This window comes from Sphaerodactylus townsendi, linkage group LG05 (assembly GCF_021028975.2).
Source record: "Sphaerodactylus townsendi isolate TG3544 linkage group LG05, MPM_Stown_v2.3, whole genome shotgun sequence".
In the NCBI taxonomy this organism is placed as follows: Eukaryota; Metazoa; Chordata; class Lepidosauria; order Squamata; family Sphaerodactylidae; genus Sphaerodactylus; species Sphaerodactylus townsendi.
Genome location: NC_059429.1, coordinates 75,488,028 through 75,508,796, shown reverse-complemented (window position 1 = coordinate 75,508,796; position 20,769 = coordinate 75,488,028). Strand labels below are relative to the sequence as shown.

General features: G+C 40.0%; 1 protein-coding gene across 2 annotated transcripts in view; it reads left to right on the top strand.

The window, feature by feature from the left end:
* The first annotated feature begins 2,269 nt into the window (after nt 1-2,269).
* The window catches only part of KDM4A (lysine demethylase 4A), a 30,746-nt gene continuing 12,246 nt past the window's right edge, over nt 2,270-20,769 (top strand). The window contains exons 1-14 of one of the 2 annotated variants that reach the window (XM_048496940.1): nt 2,270-2,648; nt 3,858-4,049; nt 6,804-6,979; nt 8,029-8,143; nt 9,295-9,488; nt 10,320-10,369; nt 11,674-11,777; nt 12,546-12,683; nt 13,549-13,793; nt 14,734-14,924; nt 16,112-16,470; nt 16,927-17,047; nt 17,382-17,560; nt 19,431-19,620. In XM_048496940.1, the coding sequence (XP_048352897.1) occupies nt 3,912-4,049; nt 6,804-6,979; nt 8,029-8,143; nt 9,295-9,488; nt 10,320-10,369; nt 11,674-11,777; nt 12,546-12,683; nt 13,549-13,793; nt 14,734-14,924; nt 16,112-16,470; nt 16,927-17,047; nt 17,382-17,560; nt 19,431-19,620 (2,200 nt within the window). In that variant the 5' untranslated portion in view covers nt 2,270-2,648; nt 3,858-3,911. Of the gene's footprint in view, nt 2,649-2,848; nt 3,143-3,857; nt 4,050-6,803; nt 6,980-8,028; nt 8,144-9,294; nt 9,489-10,319; nt 10,370-11,673; nt 11,778-12,545; nt 12,684-13,548; nt 13,794-14,733; nt 14,925-16,111; nt 16,471-16,926; nt 17,048-17,381; nt 17,561-19,430; nt 19,621-20,769 lie in introns of those variants that run through there. The other variant, XM_048496941.1, reaches the window with a different exon arrangement.

Genomic DNA, 20,769 nt, shown 5'->3' with positions numbered 1-20,769 from the left:
TCTGGACCCTTGAAACAGCGGTCTACTGCTGCCCTCTTACTGGTTTTTAATAAGTAATCTCCAGCATAGCAACAATAAAAGTGTCACCAGTTTTCCATGCTTCCTTTTGGTGGTGATTCTAAACCATTTATCTTAATAAAAAATTGCCCATGTCATCCTGAATTATATTAAAAGTTGCTGCAGGACTTTTGCTATGAAACAGCATGCCTGCCAGAACTACAGTGAAGCTAAGTTTATACAGCATTTCCCTCACAGCTAATCATTAGTCATCTGTTTCTTCTCTCAACATAACTGAAGTTTTTCAGACCATGTCTTTAGAAACTTCTGGAATCCAGTCATATATATACATATATTGCCTGCCTTGTCTTTATTCCTTCTGAGTCAAATATATGCAGGTGCCACTGCCTACAGTCTGCTGACATTTCTGATAAAAGGCTGAGAGGTTTTCCTGAAATAGTCCCTCACCAGGCCATAGAAAGATTCAATAAGGAGTAATTAATTCACATGCTTATTGAGCTTGGACCTGCCTTAGGGGTTGTCAACAGACCTGAAGTAAACTCTCTTGTTCTTTTTAATGTGTTCATGAAGCTTATCTTGGCATAAAAGTGAATAACATCACCAGATAAATAACATCAATAGGAAAATATCCCATTAAGCCTGTTAAAATGACAAGGTATTTTTTTCTCCAGGCAGTTGGTAATCTTACTCTGGGCTCCCTATGCAGACACCTAGCACATCAGGACATTTACAACACAATGTATTGAAATCACAGCAGTTTCAATGGGCTTAGAGCGCTGTAAATCTGAATTCTATAGATATCCAATAGAAAAGCTTTCCTGATTAAAAAAAACCTGTTATGCACAACTATTATGCATTTTACCAGTTAGTACACCTCTCATGATACAGGTATGCCTTTTATATTTATTTTATTTATAGTTCTTCTTTCTCAACCAGGCTCAAAGGAAATGTGCAATTAAAATAATATAAAAAGAAAAATATAATACATAGAACCAATAGTGAATTAAAATGAATTCCATTATTCGAGAACAATGTACTTGATGAGGGCAGCAGCTTCCAAATGGGTGTTTCCTGCATATTCAAAGGTGATGCTACTTGGGCTCTTCTTCATGGCTTCCTGTTTCAATGAAGAAGAGTGAAGAAGAGTTTTGGATTTATATCCCCTTTCCTGCAGGAGACTCAAAGGGGCTTACAATCTCCTTGCCCTTCCCCCCTCACAACAAACACCCTGTGAGGTGGGTTGGGCTGAGAGAGCTCCGAGAAGCTGTGACTAGCCCAAGGTCACCCAGGTGGCGTGTGCGGGAGTGTACAGGCTAATCTGAATTCCCCAGATAAGCCTCTACAGCTTAGGTGGCAGAGCTGAGAATCAAACCCGGTTCCTCCAGATTAGATACATGAGCTCTTAACCTCCTATGCCACCGCTGCTCAATGAGATGAAAGCTTTTTGCTGTAGGGAACACTGATGAAGCCACCAGAAAACACTGGTGGCCACAACGTTGAGCATCACTGGCTTAGACCGACCTGCACAGAGCACTTTAAAAGAATTATGTGGAAGGAATATAACAATTGCAGTTCTTCTGGCTACTGAAACCCTTGGTGTAATTGAGTTCTCTTAGACCTATACATCTATCAGTCTTTGGTCTTTTAGGCAATACCCTGCTGTTTTTAAAAAAATATTTATTTTAAGTAGACAATTGTAATTATGATTTTGTCACTCTTCGTCTGTTTGTAAACTGTGTCCACAACCAGTTCCTGCCTGACGGTCTGAAGGATATCAATCTCTACAATCAATGAGTCAACAGGCAAAGTGATACCACTTCAGTCAGCTCTGAGCTTCAGCCTCAGTCAATTTTAATGCAAATTAATTCTCTTAAAATGAAAATTATGTATTTGGGAATAAATGGGCAAAACTAATTTCCTCCTGCAGCAGAGATCCATAACATTTTTATATTATGTTAAGTGTTGAGGCGTATTAAAATGAGACGCAAAAATAGTAACAAGGGAAATCCCCATATAAAGCCCCATGCTCTCCCGCGAGGACCGCCTCTTCTCACTTGCACTCTTCTGGTCCCGCAGCTCTCGTCCTTTAACGCACGACACAAAATCTGCTTAGTGACAAACTCTTTTCTCAATGATTGGCTATTCTTTGATTGCTCTGATTCATACGCTTCTTCCTACTGGCTGTGGCTTGACCTACACGACGATTACATAAAATTCGCAGGCAAAACAAAGGAAGTAATGAGAAAGCGGAACAGCACAGAAGGAGTAACAGAAACCAGAAGTAACTCGGTCACGACTCCAGCGGAGACATTTACATGTTGAAACAAAAGTGACCAGACGTCGTCGTCGTCGCGCCCTGCTGTAAATCGTGGCCGGAACTATTTTCTCGGCGGGGTGCGTTAATTCGATCAGCCGTCGCAGCAGCGACGACGCTAATGCAATCACGAATGCGTCAGTGATTGGCAGCGATCGGTAGCCTATGAGAAGTCACAACCTACTCAGGAGCGAGTGGTGATTGGGTCGCAGCACGTTGGCCACGTGACGCGAGGGGCGGGCTGGAGTACGGTGTTGGTCTCAGGGTGGTCGCTGCTGGTTGGGCCCTGGCGGAGGCGGCGGCTGCACGGACGGAGGTGAGTTGCGAAGGGAAGGGTTTGGGGATGGAGGGTACCGTGGATTGGCGGCAGAAGGCGCAAGGACCGGCCCGCGCGGGGCCCCTCGGGCAATCGGGGCCCGAAGAGGCATGTCAGGCTGGGCTGCGAGAGTGCCAGGGCTTCCCTGGAGGGGGTGTGCGGAGATGGGGCTTGGCGTGTGAGAGAGACTGGCCTTCCTTCCCTCCCCCAGCATGATCGATGTCCCGTTCCGTAGAGTGCGGGTTCCGCGGCCTCATCAAAGCATGCGATTCTTTCTCCATTACAAGAGGAGGAGCTGGCCTGTCGTTATCCCTTCCATACTATGTGAAGAGAGTTGTAATGATTTCCCCGCACACCCATGTATACTCAACCGAACAACAATGGCGATCCGGATGTGTCTGTACACCTTGAGGCACACCTTGGCATGCCTGGTTAGAGAGAAATGCAGGGTATTTCCGTACTCCAAAATACCCTTCTCCCGCTCCTCCCCCGAGGTAAATCTTTGGTGGTGGTGGAAAGTGCTATCAAGTCACAGCAGACTTGTGGCGACCTCGTACCACCTCCTCTTAAGAGTTTTCAGGGCAAGAGGCAATCAGTATAGTATGTATGTATTAACAAATACATATGCATAGTATGTATTAACAAATAGGTCTGTTCAGCTTAGACACTGAAGTATTCCTCTGTCACCCTTCCCCCATAGTCAGTGACATGTTAGGAATTACAGATACTCCATGTGAGGGCAAAACTGCTTTGTGATGTGAAAAGTAATTCAAACTATAGCTTAGGTATGCTGTACCCCAACAAAAACTCCATAAAATCCTTCTGTTTGTCAAAATGCATTTCTGTACATCTATCAGCTTCCATTTTCCAATCTGTAGGCGTGATGGGGATGTTTTCCATACAGCAAAATAATGCTATTCTGCATTTTGCTTTTGCTAGGCACCTTTACAGTGAGATCTCCTTCGTCATTCTTGTTCCTTGGGAAAACCAAGTCTGTGATAGGTTTAGACTCTTAGAGACAGTAGAGAAAGTGCTTTCAAAAAAAATGAAAACTGATGGGGAGGGAGGGTTAGGAAGGTCACCACTCTTTTCATTTGTAAGGTACTTGGTCCTTCATTTCAACAGTTACTTAGCTGTTGTTGACTTACCTTGATTTGCGCTATGTTGTATCAGTTTGTAATTATAATGTGTGTTTTTTCTGTCTGTCAGAGTGCACTATTTCTTCTGATTCTCATGTAATACAGAAAACTGTGAGCAAGAATCATGGCTTCGGAATTAGAGAATCTAAATCCAAGTGCCAGAATAATGACATTTCATCCAACTGTGGAAGAGTTCAAAAACTTCAGTCGTTACGTTGCATACATAGAATCCCAAGGAGCTCACAGGGCTGGACTAGCAAAGGTAAAAATGTCATAGCTTGATTTGGTGGAAGTAGAGATCTCACAAAGAATCACTCTGAATTGTTCTGTAAACCTTACTCAGTTTTACAGTGTCATCAATATTACTGAATTCTATTATGTCATGCTAAAATTTACTTTGGTGAGAATCACATCAAAACACTAGATTTTGTTATGCAGCTTGCACATTCAATGATAAGAAAACTGTTCTTGTCCCATAATGTACTACTTAATGGTCATCACTGGTGGTAACCCCAGAACTCCAAATGTACACTTCTGGAACTTGGGAAATGAGCAGCATTTAGAATAATACTATTAGCTGGCAGTAACGTCTAGAAAAAATGTTCTTAGAATTAGATGTAAGAGGTACAGACATCAAGAATATTTATCAAACAGCTGTGTGTAAACAAAAATTCTATCATAGAAAGGTACATGGTTAACTTTGGTATTCCAAAACAAACCTTCTGGTTCTGCAGGTATTGTCTTGCGGGTGTCCCTCTTTCCGCCTATTTCAACTCGGGTTACCAGTATCGGAATCAAGCGTAGAAGGCAAGCAATGTAATGGCGCAATTTTCCCCACTTACATTGGAATGGGAAAGCCTGAAAAAATGGAATAAAAAGATTTCTTCAAGGGATCTTTCTATTTTGGAACCTTGGGGAATACTAAAAAAAACCTCTTGGGGTTAGTGAAATGCTTTCTAAAACAAAATTTTACTTAGAATGCATCATATGTAAGATTTTTATACAAGATAATTGACAGTGTTAAGTAGCATTTCCTGTTTATTCTCCTGTGGAGAACGAGCATTGCTGCAATAGTTTATTCACAGGACTGAAACATGATATTCCCAAACAAACCGTGAATTTGAAGCTACTGATGGGGAAGCCGTCCTATTGACCTGCGGAAATGAATTATCAATGCTTCCAGCGTGTTCTGGATAGGGTTGCACTCCACCAAAGGAACAAGTTCCTAGCTTCCTGGTGCTTCTGGGCTTCCTATTGGATAGCAGGTGGCAGCACTGGTCAGGGATGCCTTTCACTAGCCTCATCTGGTGAGCCAGCTGTGGCTCTTCTTGAGCAGAAAAGATTTTGCCATGGATGTGCATGCCCTGTTAGCATCTAGGGATGGGGCGGTATACTAAATCAAATGAATGAATGAATGAATGTGCTTTGCATGAGACTGCCCTTGAAGACTATATGAAAGCTACAGTTAGTACAGAATGCTGCGTCCACAATATTAACTAGAGTGGATCATATCACTCCAATCTTGTTTCATGTACGCTGGCTTCCAGTTTGCTTCTGGGCTCAATTCAAGGTGCTGGTATTGAAACTTGTACAGCCTGGAATCAACAAACATTAAGGAGTTCCTTCTCCCATATGAAGCTGTCCATTCACTCCAATCATCTTAATAGGCCCTGCTTTGGTTGCTCCCACTGTCTGAGCCGTGGCAGGGGGTGACCTGAGAATGGGCTTCCTTGGAACCCACTCTCCAGGGAGATTAGTCTGTCTCCTTCTATTGCCATCTTCCATCAGTGGGTGAATACTTTTTATTTAGTTTAGAATATTCCCAATAATGGTTATTGGCCTCCTCAGTTTGGTGCTGTGTTTTTATTGACTCATTTCATGGTTTAAATGTTTTTAATTGTTCAGATGTTTTCATGTTCACCACCTTCGGAACCCTGATTGGGTAGAAAGTGGAATAAAATGTTTGAAATAAATATTTTCAAGAATATAATTATGTAAGTAATTAAAACACTAATGTGTTCAATCATAACACACCACTGAATAGTTCAGTGGTGTGAAGTTTAGTTTCTATCCATATTTGCAGCTAATCTGATTGTGCCTGTATGAAGTGGTTTCTTTTTTGTGCTACAAAATTAGTTCTTTTGTGTACTGCAAAATTTGTTTTCTATTTTCAACTTTTATTTTTCCCTACCTTTTTGATGGCAACAACTAAGGTACATGTGCTAAAACATTAAAGAGTGCAGCAGTCTGCAATTTCCCTCTTTACTTTTGAATAATGTATAGTTTTTCTTGTGGAAAACTAAGACATTTATAGTTCTATATATCACATGCCAACTTGGACAGCCTTATATACTAACTCAATGATATATTTTATGTTAATGCATTAAGATGATAATTAAGTGTGGCACATATTTTAGTTATTCCCCAGTTTTGGGGTTGGGGAGGGTTCCCCTCACCCTATTTCCAACACTTTCTGAAATATTACATTTCTGAACATGGGATTCAGGAAAACCGCTGGAAGGTGAAGCTTATGTTAACTTGTAGTCAGAAATGTTGTTATATTGTGTGTGAACGAAGTGATCCTAATGCTTAGCAATATTTCAGTTGTTGTATGTGTGTGTTTACTTCTTACACCCAGTTTTTCTGTTTATAATATTTTAGCTTTAAAATCTAACTGAGAGGTTCTGTTTACTCAGAACTTGAAAGGTCAATTAGTTGCATTGCTTTTTCATTCTTAAGGGCTCTATCCTGTTTTGTAAAATTGCTGATAATTGTTGGTGTGATTAATTTTCATGAGTACTTTTGATATGGCATTGGCATGATAAGTACCTCTGACAAAGTGAATCCTGCACTAACTTTTGCAGTCAAGTCCAATTATTTTTATGTGTACGGTTTTTATAAAATAACTTCAAATAATGACATCTGACTGTGTATTAATCCTAGGAGAACTTCTTCTAGGTTTCATTTACTTGCCAGATTGTCTCAACCTTTATCTTATGTGTTTTGATTCTTTCAGGTTGTTCCTCCCAAGGAATGGAAACCCCGTGCGTGCTATGATGACATTGATGAGCTAATCATCCCTGCTCCCATTCAGCAAGTGGTTACTGGCCAGTCAGGACTTTTCACACAATATAACATCCAGAAGAAAGCTATGACAGTTCGGGAGTTCAGAAGGATAGCAAATAGTGATAAGTAAGAATTTTAAACTACAGCTCTTTATTTCTCTTTGGTTTGCTTAAAGCAAGTTGGTGATGTTGTAGCTATGTCCTTTATATAGTGCAGTTTCATGGTTGCAGTTAAGTCTACAGGTTATTTTCTGTATCTTGTTTAAAGTCAGGCTGCTGAAGAGATATGCACTGTGACTGGTAGGAGTAATCCAGAAGCCTAATATATTTGTGATTAAGAAGGGAATGCTAGTTAAGCATGCCCTAATTTAAAATTAATCTGAGTTAATGGCCTACCTGAAGTTATGTATGGTTTTAGAAGGTACTTCGTTTTCTAAAACTATAGATAGATTTGCTATGCTTTGTACTATGAAATAGTAACTTAATCTAGGTTTAAAATAATTAAACAGTATCATTTTTAAGGTTTCAGGAAAAGTACTTTGGGGTATATGTCTTGGAGTATAAATTCTAAATTCCTATTACTACTGCTCATAACTTCAGAGAGGCTCCTTTGTGCATGGATTGTCTGTTTGGGAGGAGTAGTTATCTGTTCACTAAAGGAATAGTCTTGGAGAGCACTGTGTGCGTAACTGTAGAAATTTGGGGAGTAATTTCTGTGGCTCCTCAAGTATTTTAGCCGATTCCTGAAAATACACTTCTATTTTCTCTGCCAAATTATTGAATAACTAATTTGTATTGAATAACAATACACTGAATAAATTATACACAGCATTTATTCTGGAGTGAACATGGAACTTTCATTCTCTAAATATGCCATTTTTGGCTATAGAATTTGAGAAAACAAGTTTAGTGTACAACCATTGTTATCAAAAGAAATCACAGTTGAATCTCTAGTTTCTTAATTGTGCTTACTCACCTTCTCTAGTAACTGCCCAGTTGTTTGTGCCTTTCTGATTTCTTTCTTTCAAATATATTTCTGTTCTATTTTGCTGGAATCTTCTGTAGAGTGGCTGAATAATAAAAATTATTAGTCTTTATATGCCATAAGATTGATTTTTATGAGTAAAATTAAGAAATGTTTGTGCAAAAATGCTATTAAAACCTGGTTTATTTAAGGTATTGCACACCTCGCTATACTGAGTTTGAAGACCTTGAACGCAAGTACTGGAAGAATCTCACATTCAATCCCCCAATCTATGGTGCTGATGTTAATGGCACACTCTATGATAAGGTAAAACTAACTCTTAACTAAACCCCCCATTTGTGTATTTTTCTGTGTATTTATATTTTTTCCATATTTCGTTTTATTTAATAGTTTTAAATAATTAATATACATTAGTATTTTATATGCTTTTAATGTATCAAATATTTTAATGTTTACCACCTCGGGGGCCCTGATTTGGTGGAAAAGTGGCATAGAAATGTTTTAAAGTTACTCTTACCACTGATTTCAAATGCACTGCCTTGATGATGAATTTTGTTAAACATCAGAGGGTATTAATGAATTGTCGAATGCTTTCACAGCCGGACTCAACTGGTTGTTGTGGGTTTTCCAGACTGTGGTGGTGAGGTCTGGTAGAGAGACACAGTGTGTAACCAACTTCCCTCTGTGATAAACCTCTGAAGATGCCAGTCACAGATGCAGGCAAAACGTTAGGAACAAGATCTACCAGACCCCGGCCACACAGCCCGGAAAACCCACAACAGCCGGCATCAATAGAGTTCATAGCTTATTATTTCCTGGAACATGTTTACTGAGAACTGACTAGCACTTATCTAACACTCATAATTTAGAACCAAGAGAGTTACTGTATCTCCTTTGCCAGTATCAGTTTCCCTGCCACATATGTTCATAGAACGATTTGCAGATATTCATAGAAAATTATTATAATACTGTTGACAGAATAGCTGAGGAGACTTTAGATATTACATTGTTTCCTTTGCATATTCTAGAAAATGCAAAATAAGTACAATCTGATTTTGATTTTTTTGTAGAGAGGTGTGAAATCACATTTTTGTGGTATGGCAAAGACTACTTGTAATAAAATAGCAACAGTGAATATAACAAACTGGTAGGTCATGTTGCTGTTTGTGGCAATGAGTGCAGCTACATTCTGCTTTGTAATAGTTACTAGAAGACTTCAGTCCAGTCTGTTGGCGATCTAAATGCAGCGAGTTCTTTCCCTACTGTGAAGATTGCAGACAGGGTAGAAGGCAGCAGTAATGCAACACAGATACAGGGGAGGCCTGCTTCATTTTAAAATGCATCAGAAATGTATTTCCAACCTTGCTATAGTGTAGCATGGTGAAGTCATGTGTGATTGTATTTGTTGTCATGTGTGGTCTCTCGTATTGGTGACTGGCCTCATGTGATTCCTTTAGCATATAAATGAGTGGAATATTGGCCATCTCAATACAATTCTGGATATAGTAGAGAATGAGAGCGGCATTACCATTGAGGGGGTGAATACTCCTTATCTCTATTTTGGGATGTGGAAAACTTCCTTTGCTTGGCACACTGAGGACATGGACCTCTACAGCATCAACTATCTGCATTTTGGGGAGCCCAAGTCATGGTAAGATGTATTTATTTATTTCAGATATGTCTTTTCTGCTTCTGCAAACAGTCTCCACAAAGCTTTGAACCAAAGCATAAAAGCCATATAGAACACTAAGCAGTAAGCCTTGTAAAGCAGACTGTAGAAACAGTGTTAAAGAACCCCTGATTAAAAAAAAGCCTGATTAAAAAAAAGAAATGTTTTAATCTAACATTCTAAAAAATAATAGGGCAAACATCAGTCAAGCCTAAAGAAGAACATTCCATTGGTCAGGTGTTGTCAGAGCTGATAAAGCTCTGACTCTGGTCATCACTCCGTTGCCTTGGAAGGTAGGGGCACTAAAAATGGGTGGTGAGGAAGTCTTATCTAGCAGGCTTGACAGTATGGGAGGAGGTGTTCCTTCAAGTAGGCAGGCAACCAAATCATTTGGGGCTTCAAGGGTAAGATCAGCTCTTTGAAATGTGCCGTGAAACAGAGCCAGCTAGTACAAATCTTTTAGCACCACTAGTAATGCCCTATAATGAAGTAGTACATAGTATCTGTGTTTATAAACTGATTCTTCTTAAGGTTACCTAATTCCATCAGACAACTTTTAAAAAAGTTTTACTTCTGTCTCTTTTAAGTTAGCTTATTGTGTTGTGGGTAAGTAAACTTTTTAATTTCTTTTCCAAGGTGAACATAATAGGACAGTTTAGTAATTAAGGGAAAAACCTGAAGACTGCAGGCTTTAAAATCCTTTTTCTTAAAAGTGTAACCTGTTTGCCTATTGAACATTTTCACTATATTAATTTTGAAGCTTTAAAAAGGCTTAAAAACTCCTGTTTTCTTAATTTGCTTGTCTGGCTGTAGGTATTCCATTCCTCCAGAACATGGGAAGCGGCTGGAACGTCTTGCTAAAGGTACCCAGTTTGTTTCTGTTTTAATTCATAGACAGCTGAAGAGCAGTGGAAGCTATGTTCCATGTAAAAATTTCTGTAATGGTAGCTGTTATCCACAGTTGTAATCCTAATAGAAGAAGGAAGAGAGCTTGTTGCAGATGGGGAAAATTATTTTCCTAATTATAGCACCTTGTTCTAGTCCTGTACAGTTTAGTGGATTGTGTAGTGAAGAAGTGTAACAAGAAGATCTCAAGAAGTAACACCTAGCAGAAATATTTAAGAAATGTTTGGACATTGCAGAGAGGCTGGTAGTCGTGTGCTGCCATCCCTTCTGTGTAAAGGTTACGTGGGCAAATATAAAAGGGATAAGGGCTCATATGGGGGTGGTGTCCAGTTAGTACCTGCAGTAATCACAAAGAATATATTGCTATCTGTTATTACAGTGGCTGTTATACTGCTGGGAGCTCGCTTGGCTTCCTCAGATGTTGCTTAAAGCATTTCAAAAAATTGAAACCTAATTTAAATGGAGATCAAAGTCAGGATTTTTCCCCCCATTCCCCAGATGATAGCAGATCTTTAGTACCACACTGAAGCACTGCCCAATTTTGAAGTTGGTAGACTATGCAGAGGTTTCATTTTCAATCAGAGTGTTGGACTCTTTGTTGCAGTGCAATGTAATTTTTGGTAGAGTCTCAAAATGAGGTTTTGGGAGGGTGGGGAACCTGTATTTATAAGGGATCTCACTTTGATACCAGCATAAGTTAACTGCATTAATCCTCATCCATCCTGTCACAATGTAATTACCTTTGAATCAGGAAAATCTCTAACACAGAGACAAGATACTGATGTTCTTAGATTTCTGTAAGCAGAAACTCATTGTAGATGCCAGACTGCCTTCCAAAAGTCAGTCGGGACATTACTAAGATGATTACCTGTAGTATTTCCAGAAGGGCCTAGTTAGAAGTTGCCTCTTACTATTTTTTAGAAGTATATTAACATTTTTCTAGTTAAAAATATTTGTATGCATTTGAGATAATTCGTATGGTATCAGGGCAAAGAAGAGGCAAAGTTCCTTCTTCTCTGTCCTTGATGGAAACAGTAGATCCAACCAGGTCTCTTTATTGTCTTAAAAGCTCTTTCATGCAGAAGCGTAACCACAGAGTTGCAAAATAAATAAACAAAATTTTTTTTAAAATGCGGAGGAAAGGACTATTTGCTTTAGTGAGTTCTAAGTCTAGAACTCAGTTGTCTACACTTTCTCCTGCTGGATGGTTTATCTAGACTGAAACACATACACTGGACATTTCTGTGCCTTTCATAAATAGGTTTTTTTCCTGGAAGTGCCCAGAGCTGTGAAGCTTTCCTCCGTCATAAGATGACCCTGATCTCTCCATCGATATTGAAGAAATATGGCATCCCTTTTGATAAGGTGAGGAAGGAGTAGTGTCACTTTAACATACTGTCACTGCAGAATAAATCTAGGAAGCTCCTGAAATCCCTGCACGATGGTACTAGTGAAGTTTTTGAGAAGTAGATGAAATTGATGCTGAAGGACAAAGTATATCTCACATGGCATCTATTCCTAATAAAAGAATTACTGTATGTTGTACCTCTGGTTAATTATTTCTAGTAAGGTACAAAGGAACTGTGAGACACACTTGGATATCCAGGTCGGGTGGGGAGTGGAAGGGATGTGCACATTAAAAAATCTGTTGGGTTGGACCTACTTAATATAATTAGCTTAATTTTGCTATTTATTCCGTTTAGGCAGCTCTGTGGCCCTGGAGAATAATTGTAATTCGTTTCAGTTTAAGTATTTGTTTATAAACATATAGGTAGTCCATTTTTGACTGAAATATATGGTGTGCCCTCATATTTTTCTGACCAAATGTAAGAAGCCAAATAAAGTTGAAATCACAAAGGTTTTCAGTTAGAGACTCAGTATTGCTGGTGTTCAATTAAGGGTAACTAATCAGATGTAGGCATTAAGTTGAGATTGAAATTTCAGTCCCAATTTTGCCTTTATTTGTTGGCTGTAAGTTAGCTTGAAGGGTTATACAAAATGTTTTCTTGGGGAATGCATTTTTAATGTCTGGGAATGCTTAGTGTTCCACCTGTCTATTTCCACTTCCCAAGTATTGGTAATTAAAAAGGAGTTTCAGTGTATGTCAATCTACATGGGCTTCCTGTCTTTCAGGTAACCCAAGAGGCAGGTGAATTCATGATAACCTTTCCTTATGGATATCATGCTGGCTTCAATCATGGCTTCAACTGTGCTGAATCTACCAACTTTGCCACTCTCCGGTGGATTGAGTATGGAAAACAGTCTATTCTGGTATGTTCAGAGGAAAAATATGTTTCTGTTTTAGTTCCGTGTTTGGCAGCTTGATGTTAAAAGGTCAATGGAGATCTGGAAAGCATTGCAATTTTTCTAACAAGTTTTATTCTTGATAAGTGGAGACTGTGGTGACCAGCTAGTTTTCATGTCAGAGTAAGGCACGCTAAAAAATTGTGAAGTGAGCTTGCTGGGAGGAAAAGAAATCTTCATGAGAGAGTGCCTGTTCATTGTGAACTGCACTCCAGGGCAGGTGCATGTCGACTTGCCTTGAAGTGTTGATGTAGAAAATGTAGGCGAAAGATTACTTAAGTAATACTGGGAATTTAGTTTTAGAACATTGTCTAGATGGCCAAAAATCTTTTCACTACTGTGTAAACAACAAGAGGTTAAATCTAGATGTTGTTTTCTCCCAGTTGAAGGAACTGAATGGGTTTTTTGTGTTCTCTCATCATGCAGCGCACACATTTCACATACACAGACTGTACTGAGTGCCCCCTGTTCTAAGAAGCATTTTGATGATCTCAGTAGGCTGAGGGAATCACTTGAGGAGATACCTTCCATCCATGGAAAAGTACTTTTGTATCCAGACCAAGATTTGTAAATGGAAATAGGGTGATTGGGAGCTGCGAGTATTTCCTGACCCTTCTTCCCAAAATTTGTATTTCAAATGTAGGGAGCTCCAGCTTTGTTACTGTCCCTGGCTTTCCACCAAGGAACATTTTACCATTGTACAAACTCAGATCTTTGCATCTCACCTTTAGTTCTTCTTGAGGACAGTAGGAACTTAAATTCAGAACAGTGAAGTAATCTTGGACAGATAAAAAACTTTAATTGGCCTTTACTTGTTTGTTGCTCCATGCAGTGTTCATGCCGAAAGGATATGGTCAAAATTTCCATGGATGTTTTTGTGAGGAAATATCAGCCAGATCGTTACAAGTTTTGGAAAGCAGGGAAAGATGTGACCATCATTGACCACACTCTTCCAACACCAGAGGCAGCTGAGTTCTTCAAAGGAGACCTCTTCCAGAAAGTGGGGAAACAATGTCTTGAAGAAATTGAATCAGAAGATGAATGCAAAGCAGACATAGACACTGATGAGACCAGGAAGTATGTCTAAACGACTTTTATCCACAGGAACCTGAGTAGAAACTGGATATTAACATGTCAGTAACTGTCCTCCTTTTTCTAGGGATAGAGGTCTCTGATAGAACTAAGTCAGTGATAGCTGACTTGAAACATACCCTGTTTCCCCGAAAATAAGACATCCCCTGAAAATAAGACATAGTAGAGGTTTTGCTAAAGTGCTAAATATAAAGCATCCCCCGAAAGTAAGATGTAGCAAAGTTTTTGTTTGGAAGCATGCCCGTCGAACAGAACACCAGAGCATGCAGCTGTGGAGCGGAAAAATAAGACATCCCCTGAAAATAAGACATAACGCATCTTTGGGAGCAAAAATTAATATAAGACACTGTCTTATTTTTGGGGAAACATGGTAGACACAAATATATATTAATCTGAAGTTTCCCTGCAGTGGCTGGATCAGTTTCAGATAAAAACAGGAAATGTTAGTAAGAGTGAAGAAGATCAGTTAGTTCAGCCTATAGCTGGTCTGCTGGCCTTGAATATTTGCATTTGCAAAGGTAATTTTGAATGACTTCTGTCATTCACACCTTGCACTCAGGATGTTATACTGTAGTCATGTGTCTCTTTAAATGAGTAGTACTTGCAATTGAGAGCTGGGAATACTACAAAACCTACTTCAGGCAGTAATGTCAATGAAAACCAAATGGATTATCCTGCGGTGAGGAGAGTCAGTGGTGTGAAGTGCATTTCACCTTTTTCTTCAGGGGTGCGATTTTGTCTCCATGATTATATGTGTATCTTGCTTTGTATTCTGGATACTACAGGAACGTCATAACCCAGCTAATCTTTATAGACAATCATCTGAACTGCTAGCTTGTTCTTTGTGCTTTTTAAATTTAGATATAGATAGATATAGATATTGATAGATATTGATATATATATATATATATATATTTATTTCCAGTTTGCCCAAGCATCGCATCGGAACCAAGCGTCATCGTGTCTGTTTGGAGGTGCCCCAAGAAGTGAGCCAAAGTGAGGCCTTCCCCAAGGAAGAGCTGGTTCCAGTGCCGTTTGAGATGGATGAGGCAGAGTCTCCTGTTGGGCCCGCTAGAGAGCCAGTGCAGCAAGGTGACCAAGGACCAGCGCCTTCAGGTAACTGTTCATTTATTTAGGGCTGTACTCCATTCCATTTCACTGTAGGCTTTGCCACTGGAACCTGATTCATACTGTTGTTCAGGCACCTTATTCCAGTAACATCCTGAATTGGGTTTAAAGGTGATAAGATTGTTTTAGTATTAAAAGAAGAATCAAACTGGTAAATTAACATATTATTTAAATTGGAGTGTTACTGTATACTCAAGGAAGCTTCAGAAAAGCTAGATGGATTCTTTGTAGTGATGATATCATATTATGTTCTTGTTCTTTAACTGGAAAAAATATTGCATTCTTTTTCCATTTTTCTGGAAGGGGGCCTGTTACCAAAATAGTTCCAAAAGTGGCTATCTGATGTTTTGTGTGCCTGAAAATTTATGAGTACATACAGTATAACTGGTCATATGGCGTTGGTAGGGAGGGGCTGCTGACGGTTCCTTCCTCCTCTGAGGTGAGGGAGAGGTGGGGGCTGCACAGAGGGATTTCTCTGCAGTAACCCCCATTTTATGGAATGTCCTCTCATTTGAGGTCTGATAGGTGCTGTCATATACACCTTTCAGCTCATGGTTCAGACTGTCTTTTTCACCTGGCCATTTGACTGATTGATGCTATCTACCCTCAAACCATTGGCTTTCTTGGAACTTTCTGTCCACTTACACCTGGGGGATGGGTTAGGGAAAGGGTGGGTTTTTCGGTACTGGGTAATGGTTTTTAGATATGTTTTAAGGAGTTTTTAAATGTGATAGATAATGTTTTTATTGTAATATTGGATTTATTGTTAAACTGTGTAACCTACCCTGGGATGTATTTGAAGGAAGAGATAGAAATCCACTAAATAAATAAATATATTGTTATCCACATTAAAGACATAGCGTAGAACTATTTATTTTGTCCATTATATCAGTCAAGTTATATATCAACAATGATGATGAAATGTAGTATTTTGCCTCCACATGCTTGCCTACATCCTGTCCTAGAGAATTGGTGAGCACGATGGCAAGGGATATGATTACTGACTGAAGTCTAATTTCCCAGGCAACCAGGCAGTTCAAGCTAGTAGTCTTGACGTGACTGTCTGTTCCCTTGCTTTGCTGGTAGTTCCCAGATGGATTTTGCTTTCTTATAGCTTATATCCTTTCGATAATAGCTATTACTAACATGCGTGTTTTACATTGTGTTTGATCCAGAATATGCAGATTTTTCAGAAGTGAAGTTTGAAGAACTAAAAAATGTGAAATTGGACGAAGAGGAAGAAGAGCCTGAGGCGGCTGTTTTGGATCTTTCTGTTCCTCACTCCATGTCTTCCACCTTGGCCCAGTCTGCTCTGAAACAAAGTCCAGTTTCCATCCTTCATTCTGGATCTCCGCTGTGTTCTGGTTCTTCAGATTGTGAACCCACTGACATCCCCAGGCAGGCTTTTGAGCAAGCCGAGGTTCTGACTGTACACAGTTATGCTAAGGAAGAAGCAAATGGCATGGACAATGGACGGACCGCTGGAAAGAAAGCCACTGCTACAGCAAGCATGAATGAAGTGGAGCTTGCAAAAGTATGAGAGAACTTGGGGGGGGGGGGGGGGGGTTAGGGAAGAATGTTCATGCAACTATTATTTTGATATAGCATATGATCAAGCTAGAGTGGTCAGCCCTTAACTTTCAGTGGCTTTAAAATGGGATGAGTTGTGGGACAGACAATTTCCTTAAGAGAGGTCTTGTGTAATCCATTCTGCTAGTTTGATCACTAGAACAAACATAAGGTAAACTTTAAACTGGTGGCATTTTACAGAGGAACATGGTTTTAAGTACCAAGTTGCTGATAGTCTATATATTTGTATGTCTGCTTTCTAAATGATTTTAGAATGCTGTTAAGTGCCATGTCAAAACTTCAGTTGTTTTTAGTTTCGGATTCTGCAGTATGTTTAAAAGGAAGAGATCAATCCAGTAGGTGGTTTTTAGATAAACTGTGGTTAGTCTCTTTAATATGATTGTTCCTTGATCTTGTCTAGATGGCAAAGGAGTATATAAGGTCAGTGAAAGATCGCAAGAAGGCAAAAGGGCGGCGCCAACCTTTGAGCAAACTCCCACGTCATCACCCACTGTTGATGAAAGATGGCCTCAGTGATGATGGTAAGTTCTACCCCTCTTCCCTCACTAAGCTGATTTTGATTCTTAAAGGCAAAAGAAAACCTTTTGCTAACTGTTTAATGTTGTTGAAGCCTACAACATGGGCAAGAGTCATGTTTATAAACGTTAGTGGGAAAAAACTGCCAGCTGGTAAATGAGAAAGTCAAGCCCTCTTTAGACCAGTGGTACCAGTTTGTGGTGCTTATGAAGTGGGTCAAATTTGGAAGGCCTTTGCCCATATTGTAGACATTCCCTTTACTTGACACTATGAGGTGAATTTTGTCAGTGCTTTGACTAAAGTTGGTCAGGGTTTTTTGTTTTGTTTTCTTTACTGTAGAAATGTCAGAGCAGTTGACACCAGAAGAAGAAATTGAGGAAACGGAGACATGGGCCAAGCCTCTCAGTCAGTTATGGCAAAATCGCCCTCCAAACTTCGAGGCAGAAAAGGAGTATAATGCAGCTATGGCTCAGCAGGCCCCCTACTGCGCGGTCTGTATGCTTTTCCAGACCTACCAGGTGAGCAGGTTAAATTCTCTTTACAAGCCTGTGCAGTGCGCCAAAGAGTTCCGCTTCTAGTAGTGCCGGGTTTTTAAAAAGGATTGTTAACATTTGTATGACTTCTCCATGTTCTGTTTTATGAGCTGCCTCAAATAGGTCTTTGCTAATTTTCTAAACAGAGAATACATAGTGCCACTTTGGTGCCACTATCAATAGGTCAATAGTCTAACATGCAACATTTCTTCCATGTAAGAGCCATTCTTATCCTGTGCTCTGGAGTAATGTCATAGAGCTTGTGAACTGTCTGCATGGGACAGTTTAAATACTGAACATTTTAATCCTAAAAATCTCTCTCCATTCATTCAGTTAATTTCTCGTAAGCCATACATATAGCTGATAGAAACAAGTAGACATTTACTCATGCCTATTATGTCTCGTGAGAACGCAGCAGTGGCGTAGGAGGTTAAGAACTCGTGTATCTAATCTGGAGGAACCAGGTTTGATTCCCAGCTCTGCTGCCTGAGCTGTGGAGGCTTATCTGGGGAATTCAGATTAGCCTGTACACTCCCACACACGCCAGCTGGGTGACCTTGGGCTAGTCACAGCTTCTCGAAGCTCTCTCAGCCCCACCTACCTCACAGGGTGTTTGTTGTGAGGGGGGAAGGGCAAGGAGATTGTAAGCCCCTTTGAGTCCTACAGGAGAGAAAGGGGGGATATAAATCAAAACTACTACTACTCCTCTTCTCCTCCTCCTTCTCCTCCTCCTCTGTGTAAAAAGTATGTGCTGCATCTTTCAGCAGGCAATGTAGTCTTCATAGTATGTGGTAGATCTTTATCTCCACTGGCTAATATAAAATGGTTAAAGGAATCTGTTGTAGACTACATGTGCCTGACATTATGAAGCTCCTTTTCAATACAGTTTTTAATATATTCTTATTACTACTTGTAAAGCCCCCCTCAGAAACTATGGTGGGCTTGAGATATGTCTGATACTAAATTTCCATGTATTTTGAAGGTGTTTTGTTATTCTATTATATTTAGATGAAGCATGTAAAACCCAGTTGCTTTTATGTATAACATTGCATTGGTTCGATGGCTAATTTGGTCCCATTATTGTGGAGCAAGGAAAGCTTGCTAATCATTCTCTTTTCAAAACCTTGTGGAGAAACCAGGATTTGAGTCCCCACTTACCATGAAAACACACTCTCCAGTTGACCTATCTCACTGGATTGTTATGATGGTGAAATAGAGGAAGGGAGAACTTTACACACTGTCTTAAGCTCCTTGGAGAAGTAGTGGAGTAAAAATGCACACCCTACATGAATTGCTTATAAGACTACTTTTCAGCTGAGAGTGAGAGAGCTCTACCCAGCCGGCCTCTTTCACTACCATGCTCAGCCTAGGTTTTTGAGCTGCCTACTATTTCTGCTAGAAACCCAGCCACCAGGCTGATGCAATCCATGAAGGTCAAGGCTATAAATAGAGTGGCTTGAAGAAAATCAAGGGAGTTGCAAGGTGATGGATGAAAATAGGGTCCATTCTAGCCTGTTCTATCGCTATTTGGCAGCTTGTTTAAAATAACCCACTAAAGGTTTCTGCCTTGACCAGAGAATATGTTGGCTTATCTCTTATGCTTAATTTTTGGCAGCAATTTTTGGCCATTGTTACTTTTTTCACTGGAACAGAATTCAGTGTAGGCTGCTTTTGATTTGTCAATCATCTTGTCATTAACTATCTTCTATTAAAAATTTTTACTTTACTGAGAGCAGGACCCAGAGAATACCATCTTGTTAGGCAACCTAAATGAGTGTCCGGTCTTCCATAACAGCCACACTCTGATTAAAGGTAGTGTGGTCTGCTGTAAAATGCATTTTTTTCTCTCTGGCAGGCAGATTGTGGAGGCCAGAGCTCTCAGGCTGCTGCTGATGGAAAGATGAGAACAAAACCCTTGATTCCTGAGATGTGCTTTACTACCACTGGCTGCAGCACAGATGTCAGTCTTTCCACACCTTACTTGGAGGAAGACGGCACCAGCCTTTTGATCACCTGCAAGCGTTGTTGGGTCCGCGTGCATGCCAGTGAGTGCTGTGGCATCTGATATTAGCTTATAGCTTCTCCATTAATTCATATTAAATTGGGGGGGGATGGAGTTATTACTGCTGTCACAGGCTGTTTGTAAGGAGGGGCAAACTCAGGGAAAGGTTAGAGCAGGAGTTCACATCATGATGTCTGTGGGTGCCATGGTAGCTGCCAGCACTTCTTCTGGTGCCTGCCAAGAGTTGGGCCAGATAGGGCCTTTGCCCACCAAGGCTTTTGATTGGCTATTGGAGATTTGATTGGCTGTTCAGATTCTTCAGAAATGTTGCTTGGATGGTAGCTGTTACCACACCACAGGAATCTTCACCTTGTGATTGAAGTTAAACTGCAGCAGCTGTTTTGTGCCTTGCTCTGCCTTGCAGTAGCCATTTTGTGGCTGCATCCACCACACTGTGAATTCCAAAGGACCCCACAGGGCTAAAAAAATTGGGGACCCCTTGGGTTAGAGAGTTGCATTCTGGGAAGTGAAGTGCCTTCTGCAGTCAAACCTGTTAATAAATAATCCTCGTTGTGCAACTGGAACCTAACAGGAAAATTAATAGAATCAGCTTGCATAGAACTAGAGCATACCAAAGTAATTAAGATGCACCAGACTTAGAACAACTGCAAAAACATTCCTTTTATTTAATGCATAGATGAACAGTGAAAATGCAGTCACTGCAAAATTTAACAGCCAGCAACATGTGTGTTTAGAAAAGACATAGCTGATGAATAATAGGAATATCAGCAGCTGTTAAGATGGCCACATTCAAGTTTCCTAAACAGAGTATAGAGTATCTCCTGGCACTTTGAACAACCAACGATGCCAGATGAGATATATGAACAGGGTGCTGTAGAAGCTTCTTGTGCTGTTAATGGTCTGGACTATTTCAATAGATCACACAATTAAAAGCAGAAATTCACTCTGTTCCATTTCAATTTTATTCTGTTCATTAATCAGCCACCCATTTAATCTGTTAACAATCAGATCATGTTTGTTCATATAAACTTGTCATTTGACTTTGAAAGGTGTGACAGGGCAAGTATTGGTGTTACAGTTGCCCTTGATAAATTTCAGTATGATTTGACTGGTGGATTGGAGTTGAAGTGTTACCCAGTAGCACTGTCCGTTTTGATTGGTTCTTTCTCTG